Raw genomic sequence first — 17,493 nt, 5'->3', positions numbered from 1 at the left:
AGTGGTAGATTCCTTTGCTTGGGCAGAAATATTTTCAACCTTGATGAATGTACAGGTAGCCTGCCAGGAAGAAATCTGTGCCCAGTCCTTGATCTTCAAAGAAGATCCACTTGTTTACTCCCCCTCCCTTCTACAAAATTAGAACCTTCCCTGAGGCTAGAATAAAAAGATCCTTTGACCACATTCAAAGAATTGTACTAAAATTCTTTCAATACCTTGACCAACCTTTGTAGTTTACAAGCATCACTAAAACAAATTATCTGGTCACTGCTTTTTATGTGACAACAGATAGACTTCCGTGACCATATCTCAAATGTACTTCACTGCCAAACAAATAAGTTTGGAAGTATTTTTTAAAATTACAATTGATTTAAAAAAAAACCATAGGATTTCACTGAATCAGTATCCTGTTCGCTACACCTAGTAGTCTATATATTCGTATAAAAGGTATATTAGATTTAGAGTCATAGAGTCACTGAGATGTACAGCATGGAAACAGATCCTTCGGTCCAACTCGTCCATGCTGACTAGATATCCCAGCCTAATCTAGTCCCACTTGCCAGCACCCGGCCCATATCCCTCCAGACCCTTTCTATTTATATACCCATCTAGATGCCTTTTAAATGGTGCAATAGTTCTAGCCTCCACCACCTCTGGCAGCTCATTCCATACACACACCACCCACTGCGTGAAAACGTTGCCCCTTAGGTCCCTTTTATATCTTTCCCCTGTCAATCTAAACCTATGCCCTCTAGTTCTGGACTCCACCACCCCAGGGATGTGAGTTCCACACATTCCATGTAAACTATATTATCATGAGAGCAATTGTGAAAGGCTGAATTGTGCATCCATTAAAAGAGAATATTCAGTTAATGCACCCAGAGATGCTGATGAAAAATGCTTTTGAACATGGTACATTAATGCCTTGTGGATTGATTTCAGTTCTTGCAAAATTATACAATATGTTGTTGTGCATTTTAGCAGTAACTAATTACTTTAGTATATTAGTTTATTTTTAAATGCAGAACTGGCAGGTTTGTTTTCAGACGTTTTGTCACCATACTAGATAACATCTTCAGTGAGCCTCTGGATGAAGCACTGGTGGTGTAGCCTGCTTTCTATTTATGTGTTTCGGTTTCCTTGGGTTAGCGATGCCATTTCCTGTGGTGACATCATTTCCTATGGTGATGTAATTTCCTGTTCTTTTTCTCAAGGGGTGGTAAATGGAATCCAACTCAATTTGTTTGTTGATAAGAGTTCTGGTTGGAATGCCATGCTTCTAGGAATTTTCATGCGTGTCTCTGTTCGGCTTGTCCTAGGATGGATGTGTTGTCCCAGTCGAAGTGATGTCCTTCCTCATCCGTATGCAAGGATACTAGTGAGAGTGGGTCATGTCTTTTTGTGACAAGTTGATGTACATGTATCCTGATGTGTAGTTTTCTGCCTGTTAGTCTAATGTAGCAACAGTCTAAACAGTGCAGGAGTGATGTTGCCAGCTGCATACTGAATTTCCACAAGCAAGGTTAATATGGTTTTCTTTTTGGATTTCAGTCAGTTGAAGTTGAAAAGTTTTCTGTCTATCCTGTAGATAATGTGGACAATCTCTATGATGAATGGAAGCATATAGAGATTTTCTTCTGTAAATCACTAATCAGTTCAATCATGGGTATAGTGCTTCCATTTATCGTATAGAGATTGTCCACATTATCTACAGGATAAGACAAAAAACTTTTTAACTTCAACTGACTGAAATCACCAACCCAAGGAAACCAAAACACATAAATAGAAAGCAGGCTACACCACCAGTGCTTCATCCAGAGGCTCACTGAAGATGTTATCTAGTATGGTGACGAAACATCTGAAAACAAACCTGCTAGTTCAGCGAGGAAACCTATATCCAGATAAGCAATTTGTCATGATGGAAACTTATGTCGATCCTGGGACAGCAGGAAACTCCTGTAAAGCCATTTACGCATGGAGAAAACTAATGACATAAATAGGCCTTCTACATTTGAATGTAATTTGTCATTAAAAATAATGAATTTAGATAAATCACTTTTGTGTCAGTATAGAATACAGTGCTGCACATAATAAAAATGTCTTTGTACCCAAGTCTTGATTTACCAAATCTAAACTCCTGTGAAAGTCTCTTTTCGTCCACTTAAAATAACAGTACAGCACATGGCAGTCAAGATTTAAAAAAAAGGATCAAATTGTAACCAGGCTGCCCTCTTCAGAGGTGCCAAACTGATATGCTGTGTGCTTCCAGTATTTTCTGTAGAAATATTAAATAACAAGGGCTTGGTGGATCAAATAGGTATTTCTTATCCTTGGCTCTTTGTGTCATTCTAATAAACCAGGTACCTGCTGAATTTCTAACCTCTCATAATCTGCCTTTATTGGAACTGGTCAGAGTCTTATCAATTATAACATGTTTATAGACAACCAAGGAAACAAATGGTTAGAACAAATTTTCACTATTATTTTTGAGCAAAAGAAATGGTGAAACTGTCATGAAAGAGGAATGAGAATTGATGACAAACTGAGACTGCCCAAACGGGTAACTCTAAAAGAAATATCAGAGATGCAAACTAATAAATAGTTAGCACAAAGAAACTGAAATTTTCCACAACAGCCTCTAATCTGAAATAAAAATAAGAAATGAATTCAGAATTAGAGCACAAAAAATTAACATTGCTAAAGTGGAGCAAAAAATTCTTAGTTACTCAATGGTGCAAAACAATCTACTTTAGAAGAATACATTAAATTCAAATTTCAAAATAGATCTAATAGGTAACATACGCACCATCGGTTTTGTTGAGGATTCCATCCAAATAAAGTCCCCCTCTTATTCGAAACAACAGATCATCAGTATCAAGTGGCACCTGAAATAAATTGTTTCAAACAAAGTAATCCATTTGTCAAAATAATGCAATGAACATTTTTGTGCATGTTGCACAGCCCTTCTTGGTCATCACTATTCCCTGACTCTGTTTCGTCTGCAGCTGCACATTCTTACTATCGGATGGAATTTCATATACCCCAGGAACTCATACTCCTATTTCTAAGCATCACTAAAGCAGTGAGGAAATTTTATTTTGTCCTAACATTTCATGGGAAAAAGCCATTCGGGACCATGGAATATAAATTTACACAGTGCATCAGTAAGATTCTCAGCAATATTCTTCAATGTGCCTAAACCATTTTCAATGTTCCTCGACTCTATATAGTGATCAATCATCATGAGTAGACAGTTTAATTTACTTATTTCTGAGATTTAAAGCTGAAAGAAAAGGTCTTATGCTCCTCTGAGCATAGTAGGAATAATAGAATAAATGTGCGAAAAACTGCAATCCAGGTGAAAATCTGTGACTGGATACATTATATAGTATAAAATGTTATTAGGGATTGGGAGGGTGGTCCCTAGCTCCTGCCTAATACTTATGTAATTTGCTCTCCCCCAATTTAGCAATCTGCCACAAGATCCTGACTTATCCTTATTCATAGCTATCTTAAAACTTACAAGTTGTGATCACTGTTTCCAAACTGCTCTCCCACTGAAGGGTCAGTCACCTGGCCAGGTTCATCATCCAGTACGTCCAGTATGGCCCATCCTCTAGTTGGACTATTCACATACCATTTAAAGAAACCACCTTTGTGCACCTAACAAATTTTGCCCTGTCTAAGCCTTGTCATCCTTCCACAATCTGCCCAAATACTGTGAAATTCATGCCCGTCAGAATTCATACCATATCATTAGCAGAAGCCCAACGAATAAAGGGAATAAAAACGAATTACGGTAGTTCTGAAAACCTGGAACGGAACATTACTGCCAGAGGACTGGAAGGCTGGGAGCAGAATGGAACAACCGACTGCAAGGCCTGAGCGGGACATGACAGCCACCACACTTACTCATAAATGTTGATCTGTTATCTGTGAAGAATTAAGGATGACTTTTACATGAGATATATGGAAAATTCCAGATTATTTGGCCAAAAATAAGGCATCAACATTTGCATGAGATCAACTATTACTCGAGTATATATGGTACTTGTTCCTCAATGTCTCGACGGCAGTTGGGGGGGTGAGGGGGCCTATAATATAATCCCATCATAGTGAATATTTTTAAGTTCCACCCGCTTTGCCTCAGTGGATGAGCCCTCCAAGTTTGTCCCCTCTGAATTCTATGATGCTATGAAGCACTTCAACAATAAATGTCCTGTTGTGAAATATGGACAGGAAATCCTGGAAATGTGTGTCAGATCTGACAGGGTCTATGCACTAAAATATCATTTAACATTTAAGTCTTGTGTCCTGTACCTTGAATTTAGAATTCCAGGTAAATAATTCTTTGTTTAACAGGTTAAAAAGCAGTTTATCAACTGAAGGGCTCAGTGTCTGGGGTAACATAGGTCTCAAATTAAGCAAGAGGTCAGTGCCCTGGGCATTAGGCTCTCAAATGGAGAACTGCTCAGGCAGCATCCGAGGAGCAGGAGATTCGACATTTCAAGCATAAGCTCCTCATCAGGAATGAGGGGTGGCCCAAGGGAGCCGAGTGATAAATTAGGGGTGGTGGTGGTGGGGGGGGCGGGAAAGAGGTGAATGGGAATCCAATAGGTAAATGAATGTGGGGGTGAAGATGATAGGTTCGAAGAGGAGGGTGGAGCAGATAGGTGGGAAGGAAGATGGACAGGTAGGACAGTTCATAACGGCGGTGCCATGTTGGAAGGTTGGATCAGGGATAAGGTGGGTGAAAGGGAAATGAGGAAACTGGTGAAATCAACATTGATGCTGTATGGTTGGAGACTCCTGAAGTGGAAGATGAGGCATTCCTCCTCCAGGCATCGGGTTGCTAGTGTTTGGCAGTGGAGGCGGCCCAGAACTTGCTTGTCCTTGGAGGAATGGGAGGGGGATTTAAATTGTTCAGCCACAGGCCGGTGGGGCTGTTTATTGCGTGTCCCCCCGAGACGTTCCCTGAAACATTCTGGAAGTTGGCGCTCTGTCTCCCTAATGTAGAGGAGACCTCATCAGGAGCAACGGACACAGTAGATGATGTTTGTGCAAGTACAGGTAAATCTCTGTCGGATGTGAAAGGATTCTTTGGGCCTTTGATGGAGCCGAGGGGGGTGGTGTGAGCGCAGGTTTTTTCACCCTGTGGCTGAGCACTTTAAATTCCCCTCTAACTCCACTAGTGACATGCAAGTCCAGGGCTCCCTCCACCGCCAATCAAGCCACTCAATGCCTGGACGAAGAACACCACATCTTCCGCCTTGGAACCCTCCAACCACAGGGAATCAATGTGGATATCATCAGTTTCGTCATTTCCCCTCCGCCACCTTTTCCCAGATCTCAGCTTCCATCTCAGCACTGCCCTCTTGAACTGTCCTACCTGTCCACCTTCCTTCCCACCTATCCGCTCCACCCTCCTCTCTGACCTATCACCTTCACCCCTCCTTCATCTACCTATTGCATTCCTACCTTCCCTCCAGCCCCAACCCCCTCCCATTTATCTCTTAGCCCACTTAGGCCACCCCCTCATTCCTGATGAAGAACCTGTGCTCGAAACATCAACTCTCCCAATCCTCGGATGCTGTCTGACCGGCTGTGCTTTTCCAGCACCACACTCTTGGACTCTGATCTCTAGCATCTGCAGTCCTCACTTTCTCCTCCTCTCAAATGGAGAAGTCTATACTTTTATGCTCCCAGTAGGTGTCATTACTGAATAGATCAGATTCCACATTGATGTCTTGTTTGACAGCTAATAGTTTATGTGAACCTGGAAAAGCGCAGCAGGTCAGGCAGCATCCAGGGAACAGGAGAATCGCCGTTTCGGGCATAAGCCCTTCTTCAGGAATGAGGAAAGTTTGTCCAGCAGGCTAAGATAAAAGGTAGGGAGGAGGGACTTGGGGGAGGGGCGTCGGAAATGCGATAGGTGGAAAGAGGTCAAGGTGAGGGTGATAGGTCAGACTGGGGTGGGGGCGGAGAGGTCAGGAAGAAGATTGCAGGTTAGGAAGGCGGTGCTGAATTCGATGCCCCCACCCCAGTCTGACCTATCACCCTCACCTTGACCTCTTTCCACCTATCGCATTTCCGACGCCCCTCCCCCAAGTCCCTCCTCCCTACCTTTTATCTTAGCCTGCTGGACAAACTTTCCTCATTCCTGAAGAAGGGCTTATGCCCGAAACGGCGATTCTCCTGTTCCCTGGATGCTGCCTGACCTGCTGCGCTTTTCCAGCAACACATTTTCAGCTCTGATCTCCAGCATCTGCAGTCCTTACTTTCTCCTCAGCTAATAGTTTATATTCTTTTTTATTTAACAAGCTGGTCTTTCATAGAAAAACAAGCACACAATGTTACAGATATGGTTTCAACAATAAAACAGAAGTTTACCATGCAAAAGGAATGATAAAATAGAATAGACTAAGTTATTTATATATAATTTGAAATATTTCAGAACACAGTGAAAAATAAAATACTCTTCATCCCAAAATAAAACCTTTATAGTTCAATAAAAACCTAAAGAACAGCAGATGTTGGAAATCAGAAGCAAGTTTCTCCCAGGAACTGACTGCAGTCCATGTTCTCAGATCCAACTCTGACTTTGTAATTAAGTCTGTTCATATGGGTGGTACTGTTGTTGTCTGGCTTACTGACCTCTACATTGCAGAGGCTGAGCACTAACTCTCAGATACTTCCTTTTATCCATGACATCACCATTGAACATCAGGCCATTGTGCTCAGCACAGACACCAACCTTATTTCATGAAGTGATCTCCCCCACAGTGGTTGTAAGCTGATAGTCTCTCTCAGCTCACTTCAACTTGCTTCCCTAAATCCACAAACAGAAATATCCCGGCAGACCCATTGTTTCTGCCTGCTCCTGCTCCACAGAACTCATCTCTTCCTACCTTGTCTCAGACTTTTCCTCCTCTTGACCAGTCCCTGTCCTCTGAAATTCCTGTGATGCGTTAGTTTCAGAATTTCCTGTTTGCAGGGTCAGACCACCTCCTCTTTACCATGGACGTGCAACCCTTTACACATCCAACCCCTATCAGGAGGATCCCAGGGCTCTCCACTTCTTCCTGAAAAAAAGGCATGAACAATCCACATCCACCACTACCCTCCTCCACGTGGCCAAGCTTGTCCTCATCCTGAACCACTTCACTTTTAACTCCTCTCATTTTCTTCAGTTCAGAGGGTGGCCATGTGTACCCGCCTGTCTCTTTGTGGCGTACATGGAACACTCCTTGTTCCAGCCCCCATCCACAGCTCTTTTTCTGGTATATTGATGACATCAGACATCATCGGTACTGCTTCCTTCTCTTGCCCAAAATTGGAAACATTTGTTGATTTTGCTTCCAATTTCCACCCTGCCGTCACTTTCACTTGTTCCATCTCTAGAATATAGAACAATACAGCGCAGAACAGGCCCTTCGGTCCTCGATGTTGCGCCGACCTGTGAACTACTCTCAGCTCATCCCCCTACACTATCCCAAAATCATTCATGTGCTTATCAAAGGTTTGTTTAAATCTCTCTAATGTGGCTGAGTTGACTACGTTAGTAGGTAGGGGATTCCACGCCCTTACCACTCTCTGCGTAGAGAACTTGCCTCTGACATCTGTCTTAAATCTATCACCCCTCAATTTGTAGTTATGCCCTCTCGTACAAGCTGACGTCATCATCCTAGGAAAAAGTTTTTCACTGTCTACCCTATCTAATCCTCTGATCATCTTGTATGTCTCTATCAAATCCCCCTTTAGCCTTCTTCTTTCCAATGAGAACAGACCCAAGTCTTTCAGCCTTTCCTCATAAGACTTCCCTCCAGACCAGGAAACATCTTGGTAAATCTCCTCTGCACCTTTTCCAATGCTTCCACATCCTTCTTGTAATGGGGCGACCAGAACTGTACACAATATTCCAAGTGTGGCCACACCTCCCTTCCCTTCCTTGACACCTCTGTTTCCATTTCTAGGGGTAGACTGGGCACCAATATTCATTACAATCCAAACAATTCCCACAGTTACTTCGACTATACATCCTCATACCCTGCTTCCATTCTCCATTCCATTTTTCCAGTTCCTCCGGCTCTGCTGCTTTAGTCTGATGATGGTTTAAAAATGTGTTGCTGGAAAAGCACAGCAGGTCAGGCAGCATCAAAGGACCAGAAGAATCATCGGGCTTATGCCCGAAATGTCAATTCTCCTGTTCCTTTGATGCTGCCTGACCTGCTGCGCTTTTCCAGCAACACATTTTTAAGCTCTGATCTCCAGCATCTGCAGTCCTCACTTTCTCCTCTGTTCTGATGATGCCAATTTTAACAAAGATGCCTTCAAAATTCCACCTTCTTTTTCAACTGAGTATTCCCCAAGACTATAGGTGAAAAAGCCCTCAGCCGGGTCTACCCCATCTTCCACACTTTGATCCTCACCTCCTCTCTTCCCTCCCACAACAGCAATAGGGTTCCCCTTGCCCTTACTTACCATCCCACCTGCATCACATCCAGAGGACCATTAGCCATCATTTCCACAACCTCCAGCAGGATGCCACCACCATCCATATATTCCCCTCCTTTCCCTTCTCAGGCTTTCACAGGGACCGTTCGCTCCAGGACACCCTAGTCCACACCTCCTTAACTCTCAATACCCTCCACAGCCTCATGGCACCTTCCTCTACAACTACATGTGCAACACCTGTCTGTTTGCTTCCTCCCTCCTCAGTATCCAAAAGCCCAAATACACCTTCCAGATGAAGCTCCGCTTTACCTGCATTTCACTTAATCTAGTTTACTACACTTGGTGCTCTCATTATGGTCTCCGCTACATTGGAGAATTGAAGTGCAGACTGAGTGTCTGCTTCATAGATTATCTACGTTCTGTCTGCAAAAAAGCCTCTTAGGTTCCAGCTGCATGCCACTTCAATACACCACCTTATTCCCTGGCCAACATCTCTGTCACAGGCTTCCTGCAGTGCTCCAGCAAAGCTCAGTGCAAACTGGAAGAACAGCAAGTCATTTTCCATTTGTTAACTCTACAGCTTTCCGGACTCAATATTAAGTTCAACAATTATGGGGCTTGAGCTGTCCAATGTCATTACCCCAATGCCCACACACCAGGCCTTGCTATTACTTGGTCTGTTTTGACATACAGCCTATTGTTAGCCACTAATGGTCTCCATTAACAGCTAATCATCCTCCGAGCCTGATCATTATCCAGTCCTTTGTCTGTTCAACTGTTCTTCTCTCATTCTTTGGGCTCTATCTCCATCTATCGTTACCCCCTACTCCCACCCTATCTCCTGCATAAAAATCATTATTTTCCTTGCTTTCATCCATTCTGAGGAAGGGTCACTGGACGCAAAATGTTTACTTTGGATTTCTCTCCACAGATGCTGCCAGATCTGCTGAGCTTGCAGCAACTTCTGTTTTTAATTCTTTATAGTACAGATAGTTCTTCTAATAATACCACGGTTGCGTTCTTATGCAACCCCGTGTTACAGAAAAATCGCATAATGTGGTGGCAATCATGTTACAGCCAACACATGCTTTAAAAACAGTGTCCCCAATTTATCATGTTATACTGACAAAAGACGCATTATAGCATAGTGCACTGTACTCGAATAGACAGAATTTTCTTCTTTATTACATCTGTAGTTTGACTTAGCTATTGCTCTTAATTCTGGGTCTTGAGGTTAGTTTCTGCAATAATCATCCAGCAGTAATACCCCCTCCCCCATCGTGAATAGAGAACCTAAAGCCCAGGAGACTTCCACTGTTTAGATAAAGATGTCCAGGCTGGTGTGTGAATAGAGATGTCGACTCTTCTGATGTATTCACACCATTGAATTTAGACTTCCATCATTAGTTCAAATAACCTCATGGTTCTCACTACCCATTTATAGTCTGAAACTTTTAATCTCAACCATTACACTGATGTGGTGTATTTCTAACTTATCTGAACTAATTCTTTGGTCCAGAAAAACATCCAACTTCAATCAGCATATCTGCAAACTGATGCCAGGAGGTGTGCAGCGATGGGTGTTTCCCCTAAGCAACTCAATCAATCCCTGATACAAACTGAAAGAATTGTGGATGCTGTAAAATCACAAACAAGAATATGGAGATTGCTGGAAAAGCTCAGCATACCTGGCAGCATCTGTGGAGAGAAATCACAGTTAACATTTGGGTTCTAAGGAAGCGTCACTCGAAAAATTAACTCTGATTTCTCTCCACAGATGCTGCCAGACATGCTGAGCTTTCCTAACAATCTCTATTTTTGTTTCAAATCAATTCCTGACCCTTCTAATTAACAATAGACTAAAGTTCTTCAAATGTTTAGTCATAATTCTTTCTCAATGGAAACAGATTCCCAATAAGCCTTCAGGAACCCTCTCTCTCATACACAGACTAAAATCCACTTATCACTAGGTCAAAATCCAACTCTTAAAACAATATTAAAATATTTACACTACACACCCCCAACATTACAATATGTTGACTATCTCTGCTGAAGACTGTAAAGAGTGTGTTAGGCACACTATTTACAGAGTAACCTCAATTATCCGAATATTATCTGAAGGAGATCTCAAGGTCCCGATAGAAACACTACATAAAAGAGGTGTTTCCAACACTGATCGCGTCTTTTGTTTATAAGATTAAAAACGAACTTGGTTTACTAAAATGCTGCAGAGAACAGTCCTGGACATCGATGGAGACTCCTCCCCCCCACCCCCCCCCACCCCCAGATGGCCAGGGGTGAGGGGGTGACCCAGGGTTGGACAGGGTTAGGGGTTGGACGGGGGTGGGGGCACATGCGTAATGTGCTGATGCCTAGTCTCCTGAACAGGGAGAGGACTTAGCAAGTGCTCGCTGTGTCAATCCCATTGAACTGATGAGGGGTGCAGGAGCCTTCAGCAATGCTGCAGGCCTCTTACACACAAGTGTATCTCTGCTCAGAAACAAACCCTGAGACAGAGAGAGGGAGCAAGGAGAAAGGAAAGGTCAGAAAGCTCCGAGCTCCAGAGGAGAGGCATTGAATCAATTAACCGAATAAATCAATTATCTGAACGAAATAGTGCCCACCCATCTCGTTTGAATAATCGAGGTTTCTCTGTAATATACAAGTAGTGCCCTGAGCATTCGGCTATCTCTTTACGAAAGGGAGAGATTCCTAGGCATCAGACTCTGTATTTGCACACTGTCCTCTGCATGAGGCTCTGCATTCATGACGAGGATACTGTCCTGGGCATGAGACTTTCTATGCACACACCAACCTGATTTCCACTCTCTATTCACACATCAGCCTTGGCATCAGGCTCTTTATCTACAAAGTGAAAGTCTCCTGGGCTTTAGGTTCTCTATTCATGATGGGGAGGCAATGGCCTCGTGGTATTATTGTTTGACAATTATTGCAGAAAACTAACCTAATGATCTGAGAACCCATGTTCAATTCCCATCACAGCGGATGGTGGAATTTGAATTCAATTAAAAAAAATCTGGAATTAAAAATCTATTGTTGACTTTGAAACCATTATTTTGCCACCTGGTTCACTAATTCCTCTGGTCTGACCTACACATGACTCCACAGTAATAGCAATGACTCTCAACCACCCTCTGCAATGCTGTATCAATTGCTATGAAGTCTCAACAAAGAAATGAAACCGGACAGAACACCTGGTATTGACCTAGGCACCAGAAAAGACAAAGGCAGAAACAGCGCTGTCAATCCTGCCAAGTCCTTTTTACTAACATCTGAGGCTAGTGCCAAAATTGGAGAGTTGTCTCAAAGACCATTAAGTGGCAAAAACATTTGCAGATGCTGGAAACCAAGATGGACAAACAGGAGGCTGGAAGAACACAGAAAGCCAGGCAGAATCAGGAGGTGGAGAAGTCAATGTTTTGGGTGTAACCCTTCCTCAGGACTGGGGGTGGGTGACAGCAAAGTGGTACTCATTCAGGTCGGAGTCCTCAACATTGACTCCAAATACCATGCAATTCATGGCTTCAGATTAAACATGAATAAGAAAATCTCCTGCAGATTACCATGCACTATCCTCCCTCAGCTGATAAATCAGTAGGCCTCTAAGTTGAACAATGCTTCAAGCACTGAGAGCGTCAAAGGCACAAAGTGCACTCTGACTGGGGGTTTCAATGTCCAGCAGCAAGTGTGGCTCAGCAGCGATTGTGCTGATCAAGCTCATCAGGTCCTAAAAGGACATAAATGTTAGATTGCGTCTGGAGCAGGTGTTGAAGCAACAACGAGAGGGAAAAACTTACTTGACCTCATCCTAACCAATCTGCCAGCTGCATTTGCCCATCACAGTATTGGTAAGAATGACCACTGCATAGTTTTTGTCGAGATGAAGTCCCACTTTCACATTGAGAATATCCTTCATTGTGTTCATGGTTTAGAGGTGCTGGTGTTGGACTGGAGTGGACAAAGTTAAAAATCACACAAAACCAAGTTATAGTACAATAGGTTTATTTGGAAGCACTGGCTTTTGAGGCGCTGCCTGTTCATCAGGTGGATGAAGAGGCAGCACCACGAAAGCTAGTGCTTCCAAATAAACCTGTTGTACTATAGCCTGGTGTTGTGTGACTTTTAACTTCATCATGTTGTGTGGGCACTTTGCTAAATAGGACAGACTTCGAACAGATCTGGCAACTGAAGACTGAGTATCTATGACTCACTGTGAGCCATTAACAGCAGAATTGTACTCCAACATAATCTGTAACCGGTCAGCATGGCCTGACATGGCCCCGAATCATTCTTTACCATCAAGCCAGAAGATCAACCCTGGTTCAATGGCAGTGCAGAATGTATGTTAGGAGCAGGATCTGGCATACTCAAAATGACAAGTCAGCCCAGTGATGCGACCAAACATGACTACTCGTGTGCCAAACAGCGCAAGTAGCAAGTGACAGACAGAGCTAGGTGATCTGACAACCAACAGATGAGATATCAGCTCTGCAGTGCTGCCACATCTTGTTGTCCACAGTAGTAGACAACTAAATAATCACTTTGGGCAGAGTCTCCACAATAGCCAGGCAATGAACATCTCCAATAACACACAATGTAATCACAGTCTCTTTACATTCAATGATGTTACCATTACTAAAAAACACAAAATCTTCTTGTGGATTACCACTGACCAGAAACTCAGCTGGACTCACTACATGGTAAAAACAATGACTGCAGATGCTGGAAACCAGATTCTGGATTAGTGGTGCTGGAAGAGCACAGCAGTTCAGGCAGCATCCAAGGAGCTTCGAAATCAACGTTTCGGGCAAAAGCCCTTCATCAGGAATAAAGGCAGTGAGCCTGGAGCGTGGAGAGATAAGCTAGAGGAGGGTGGGGGAGGGGAGAAAGTAGCATAGAGTACAATGGGTGAGTGGGGGAGGGGATGAAGGTGATAGGTCAGGGAGGAGAGGGTGGAGTGGATAGGTGGAAAAGGAGATAGGCAGGTAGAACAAGACTCACTACATAATCACAGTGGCTACAAGAACAGGTCAAAGGCTAGGAATACTGCAATGAGTGACTCAGCTTTACTCCCCAAAGCCTGCCCTCCAGCTACAAGGCACAAGTCAGGAGTGTGATGGAATACTCTCCATCTGTCTGAATAGGTGCAGCTCCAACAACACTAAGAACCTTGATACCATCCAGCACAAAGCTGCCCACATGATTTGCAGCACATCCACAAATATCCTCTCCATTCACCACCAAAGCTCACAGCAATGTGTACAATCTAAAAAACTCACTGCAGAAATTCATCACCCACTAAATGCACAACCATTACTACCTAGAAGGGAGCAGATGCGTGGGGACAAGCTCTTTGTTGGTAAGAGCCATACCTGGCACATAAAGATAGTTGTGGTAATTTTAGGTCAGTCATCTCAGCTCCAGGACATATCTGCAAGAGTTCCTCAGGGTAGTGTCTTCAGTCCAACCATCTTCAGCTGCTTCAATGACTTTCCCTCCTTTATAAAGGTCAGATGTTGTGATGTTCACCGACATTGCACAGTGTTCAGTACCATTCGTAAGTACTGAAGCTGGCCAGGTTCAAATGCAGGAGAAAGTGAGGGCTGCAGATGCTGGAGATCAGAGCTGAAAATGTGTTGCTGGAAAAGCGCAGCAGGTCAGGCAGCATCCAAGGAACAGGAGAATCGACGTTTCGGGCATAAGCCCTTCTTCAGGGCTTATGCCCGAAACGCCGATTCTCCTGTTCCTTGGATGCTGCCTGACCTGCTGTGCTTTTCCAGCAACACATTTTCAGCCCAGGTTCAAATGCAATAAGTCTTGGACAATAACCAGTCTTGGGTTGATAAGTGGCAAGTAACATTCATGCCATACAATTGCCAGGCAATGGCCAACTCCAATAAACTGACAATCTAACCACTGCCCCTTGATATTCAATGGTGTTAGCATCATTGAATCCTCTGCTATCAACATCCTGGATGAGCACCTATGACCAGTAAGCCAACTTTACCTCGCCATGTAAATACAGTAGTTAGAAAAGTATGTCAGGGGCTAAGAATATTTCAGTGAGTAACTTACTTCTTGACTTCCTAAAGCTTGCCCACTATCTACAAGGCACAAATCAGGAGTGCGATAGAATACTCCCTACTTACCTGGATGGGTGCAGCTTCAACAAGATTCAAGAAGCTGGACACCATCCGGGACAAAGCTGCCCACTTGACTGGCATCACATCTACAATCATCCACTCTCACCACCACCAATGCTCATTGCAATGTTCAAAGATGCACTGCAGAAAATTAAACAGCACCTTCCAAACTACTTCCCCCTAAAAGGACAAGGCAGGAGATATATGGGAACACCACCATGGCTAAGTTCCCCTTCAAGCCACTCACCTGACTTAGAAATATATTTGTGTTTCTTCACTGTTGCTGGAGTCAAAATCCTGAAATTCCATCACTAAGGGCATTGCAGGACCAGGGATTTCAGCAGTTCAAGAAAGGAGCTCGCTACCATCTTCTGTAGGGCAATTACAGACAGGAAATCAATGCTGACCAGTTGGCGATGCCGATGTCTCACGAGCGAATTTTTAAAAGTCTTGGGCATCAGCCTTTCCATTCACGATAAAGACACTGTCTGGGGCATCAATGCCTGTATTCACAAACATCAAGTTCCCCATTTCCACACCATCTTGGGCATCAAGCTCCCCATTTCCACACCGTCTATGGCATCAAGCTCCCCATTTCCATACTGTCCCAAGCATGAAGCGCCCATTTCCATACTGTCCCAGGCAATAAGCTCTCCGATTCCACATGGTCCTGGGCATGGAGTCCTCCTTTTCTACACGGTCTTGGACATCAAATTCCCCATTTCCACACCGTCCTGGCCATTAGGCTCTCTACTTACTCACTGTCCTGAGTGGCAAGCTCCTAATTTATGAAGAGGACACAGTCCTAGGCAATGGGTTGTTATGGACGAGTCCAGACCTTCTCAAAACATTTTACGAAAGTAGCCCAGACTCTAACTTTGCTCGTTGTTTTAAGCAGGTGTACAGTGGATATTCCAGGAGAGATGCAGCTGGTCAAACCACTTAGTTTTAAACAAAACAGAATTTATTTACAAGATTACCTAATGAGAAACAGACAAAAGAGAACAGAATACTGAAGAACTTAACCTATCCGAAAACCCAACAGATTATCCCAACTTCATGATGCTGTTCCCAAAACTTGCAACAATCCCTATAAACACCCCTTGGGACAAAAGGTAAACTCAAACACAGGGTCTTACAGGAGACAAGCCAAAGGGACAGGAGGATCAGCCTAGACCTGCTTCTTTGGGTTCTAGCAGCTTTTTCAACACCTGTGCTAAAACCAAACCAAACCAAACCAGAGCAAAGCTGAGCTCGGAGAACTCCCCTTGAATTGTACAAGTCTTTTTTTAAAACTTGATAGCCTCTTGACCGAGACAGTGTCTGCTAGCTGCAGTCAAATTGGCCCCAAAACCCTTCAACTTAGATTTTTTGGAGTTTGTGTCTTTTACGACATCTCTGAAAAAATAACTAAGGACAACATAACCTTGATAAAGAGGCAGCATTGTCACAATGTTCTCTATTTACACACTGTCCTGGGTATTAAGTTCTCTACTTATGCAGAGGGCAGTGTGCTGGAGATCAGACTACTTACATATGGTCATGGGCATCAGACTTCCTATTTATGAAGAGGACATTTCTATTTACAAAGGAAACATGTCTCCAGCATTAGGCTATTTACACACCTTCCTGGAGACCAGGCTCTATTTATGAACAGCACAGAATCCTACTTTTGAAGAGGACAGTGGGTTATGCACATCAGACTCTTCTTAGTACACACCAACTTAGGCATCAGGCTCTCTGTTCCACACACTCCTGGCTTTCAAGCTTCCATTTCCACACTGTCCTGGACATCAAGCTCCCCATCTTCACACCATCCTGAGCATTAGGTTCCCAATTTATGAAGAGGGCACTGTCCTGGGTATTAGGTCCCCTCTTTATGAAGGAGACACTATCCTGGCCATTAGGATATCTGTTTACAAAAAGGGGTATTAGGCTCTCTATGAATTGGGCATTGGGATTTCTATTTACGATGGGGACATGGCCTGGGCGTTCATGCGGCAAGAGGCCAGCGGCAGGACACGAGTACAACTTGAACCCTGTACAAAGGTTCGAGGCCCAGAATGAAGAGATTTAGATTTTATTATCCGGCGTAGGCAGAAAAAAAAAGTCTCCGACCCAGCTGTGTCATATTACGAGTGGCTGAGACTCACCATTTTCACCGCCGAGAAGGATGGTTCCTCAACCGTCGGTCCCAACCTGCAGCCGCCACGTCACCCAACGTCCCGCGCCGTTACTGGGGAAACCAGTCGCCAGTCGACCATCTTTATGCGGGGCGACTTGGAGACCAGGCCCCGGCTGTCGGCCAAACCGTCATGTGGGAGTACGTGCGATTATCCTTTACAGTACATATAAAATAAGGCTTACACTACTGTTGTGGTGCAGCAGAGAGATGTCCGTGTGCACCAACTATTGAAGATTTCACCTCTCAGAGAGTAACAAAGCAGATCGGATTCTCGGATTTATTTTTGTGGGTAGAAAAAAAACATAGGATGTTGCATTGAACTTGTGTCAAGCGACCTCTGCTGAAGTGTTCTGTTGTCTTTCCATTACACATTATGGAAGATGCCAGACTGAAAGTTTATGGAAATGTCTCCCAAGAATGGCGTTCCAATGCGACCAATGAGATCTTCAGCATATGACTGATTTTTCAAGGAGGCAATACCCAGTGGTATTATTGACAGACTATTAATCTGGAAATTCAGCTAATGTCCTCAGGGTGCAGGTTCAATTCCCATCAGGCAGATAATAAAATTTGAACTCAGTAAAAAAAAAATTGGAATTAAGAATCTACTGATGTCCATGAAACATGCCAATTTTCATCTGGCTGACTCATGTCTTTCAGGGAAGGAAATCTGCAATTCTCACCTGGTCT

General features: G+C 43.6%; 1 protein-coding gene across 2 annotated transcripts in view; it reads right to left on the bottom strand.

Annotated features, from left to right (window-relative positions):
- Positions 1-17,036, bottom strand: part of LOC122556135 (ufm1-specific protease 2-like) — a 64,924-nt gene extending 47,888 nt beyond the window's left edge. The window contains exons 1-2 of one of the 2 annotated variants that reach the window (XM_087973427.1): positions 16,772-17,036; positions 2,807-2,885 (exon numbers count right to left, since the gene is read on the bottom strand). In XM_087973427.1, coding sequence (XP_087829553.1) covers positions 2,807-2,885; positions 16,772-16,774 — 82 coding nt within the window. In that variant the 5' untranslated portion in view covers positions 16,775-17,036. Of the gene's footprint in view, positions 1-2,806; positions 2,886-16,338; positions 16,366-16,771 lie in introns of those variants that run through there. The other variant, XM_087973421.1, reaches the window with a different exon arrangement.
- Positions 17,037-17,493: the final 457 nt, after the last annotated feature.

The sequence above is a fragment of the Chiloscyllium plagiosum genome, unplaced genomic scaffold (genome assembly GCF_037043375.1).
Source record: "Chiloscyllium plagiosum isolate Xiang-an unplaced genomic scaffold, Cpla_swu_hap1 HiC_scaffold_2, whole genome shotgun sequence".
NCBI lineage: Eukaryota > Metazoa > Chordata > Chondrichthyes > Orectolobiformes > Hemiscylliidae > Chiloscyllium > Chiloscyllium plagiosum.
This window is presented reverse-complemented; position numbering and strand designations above follow the sequence as displayed.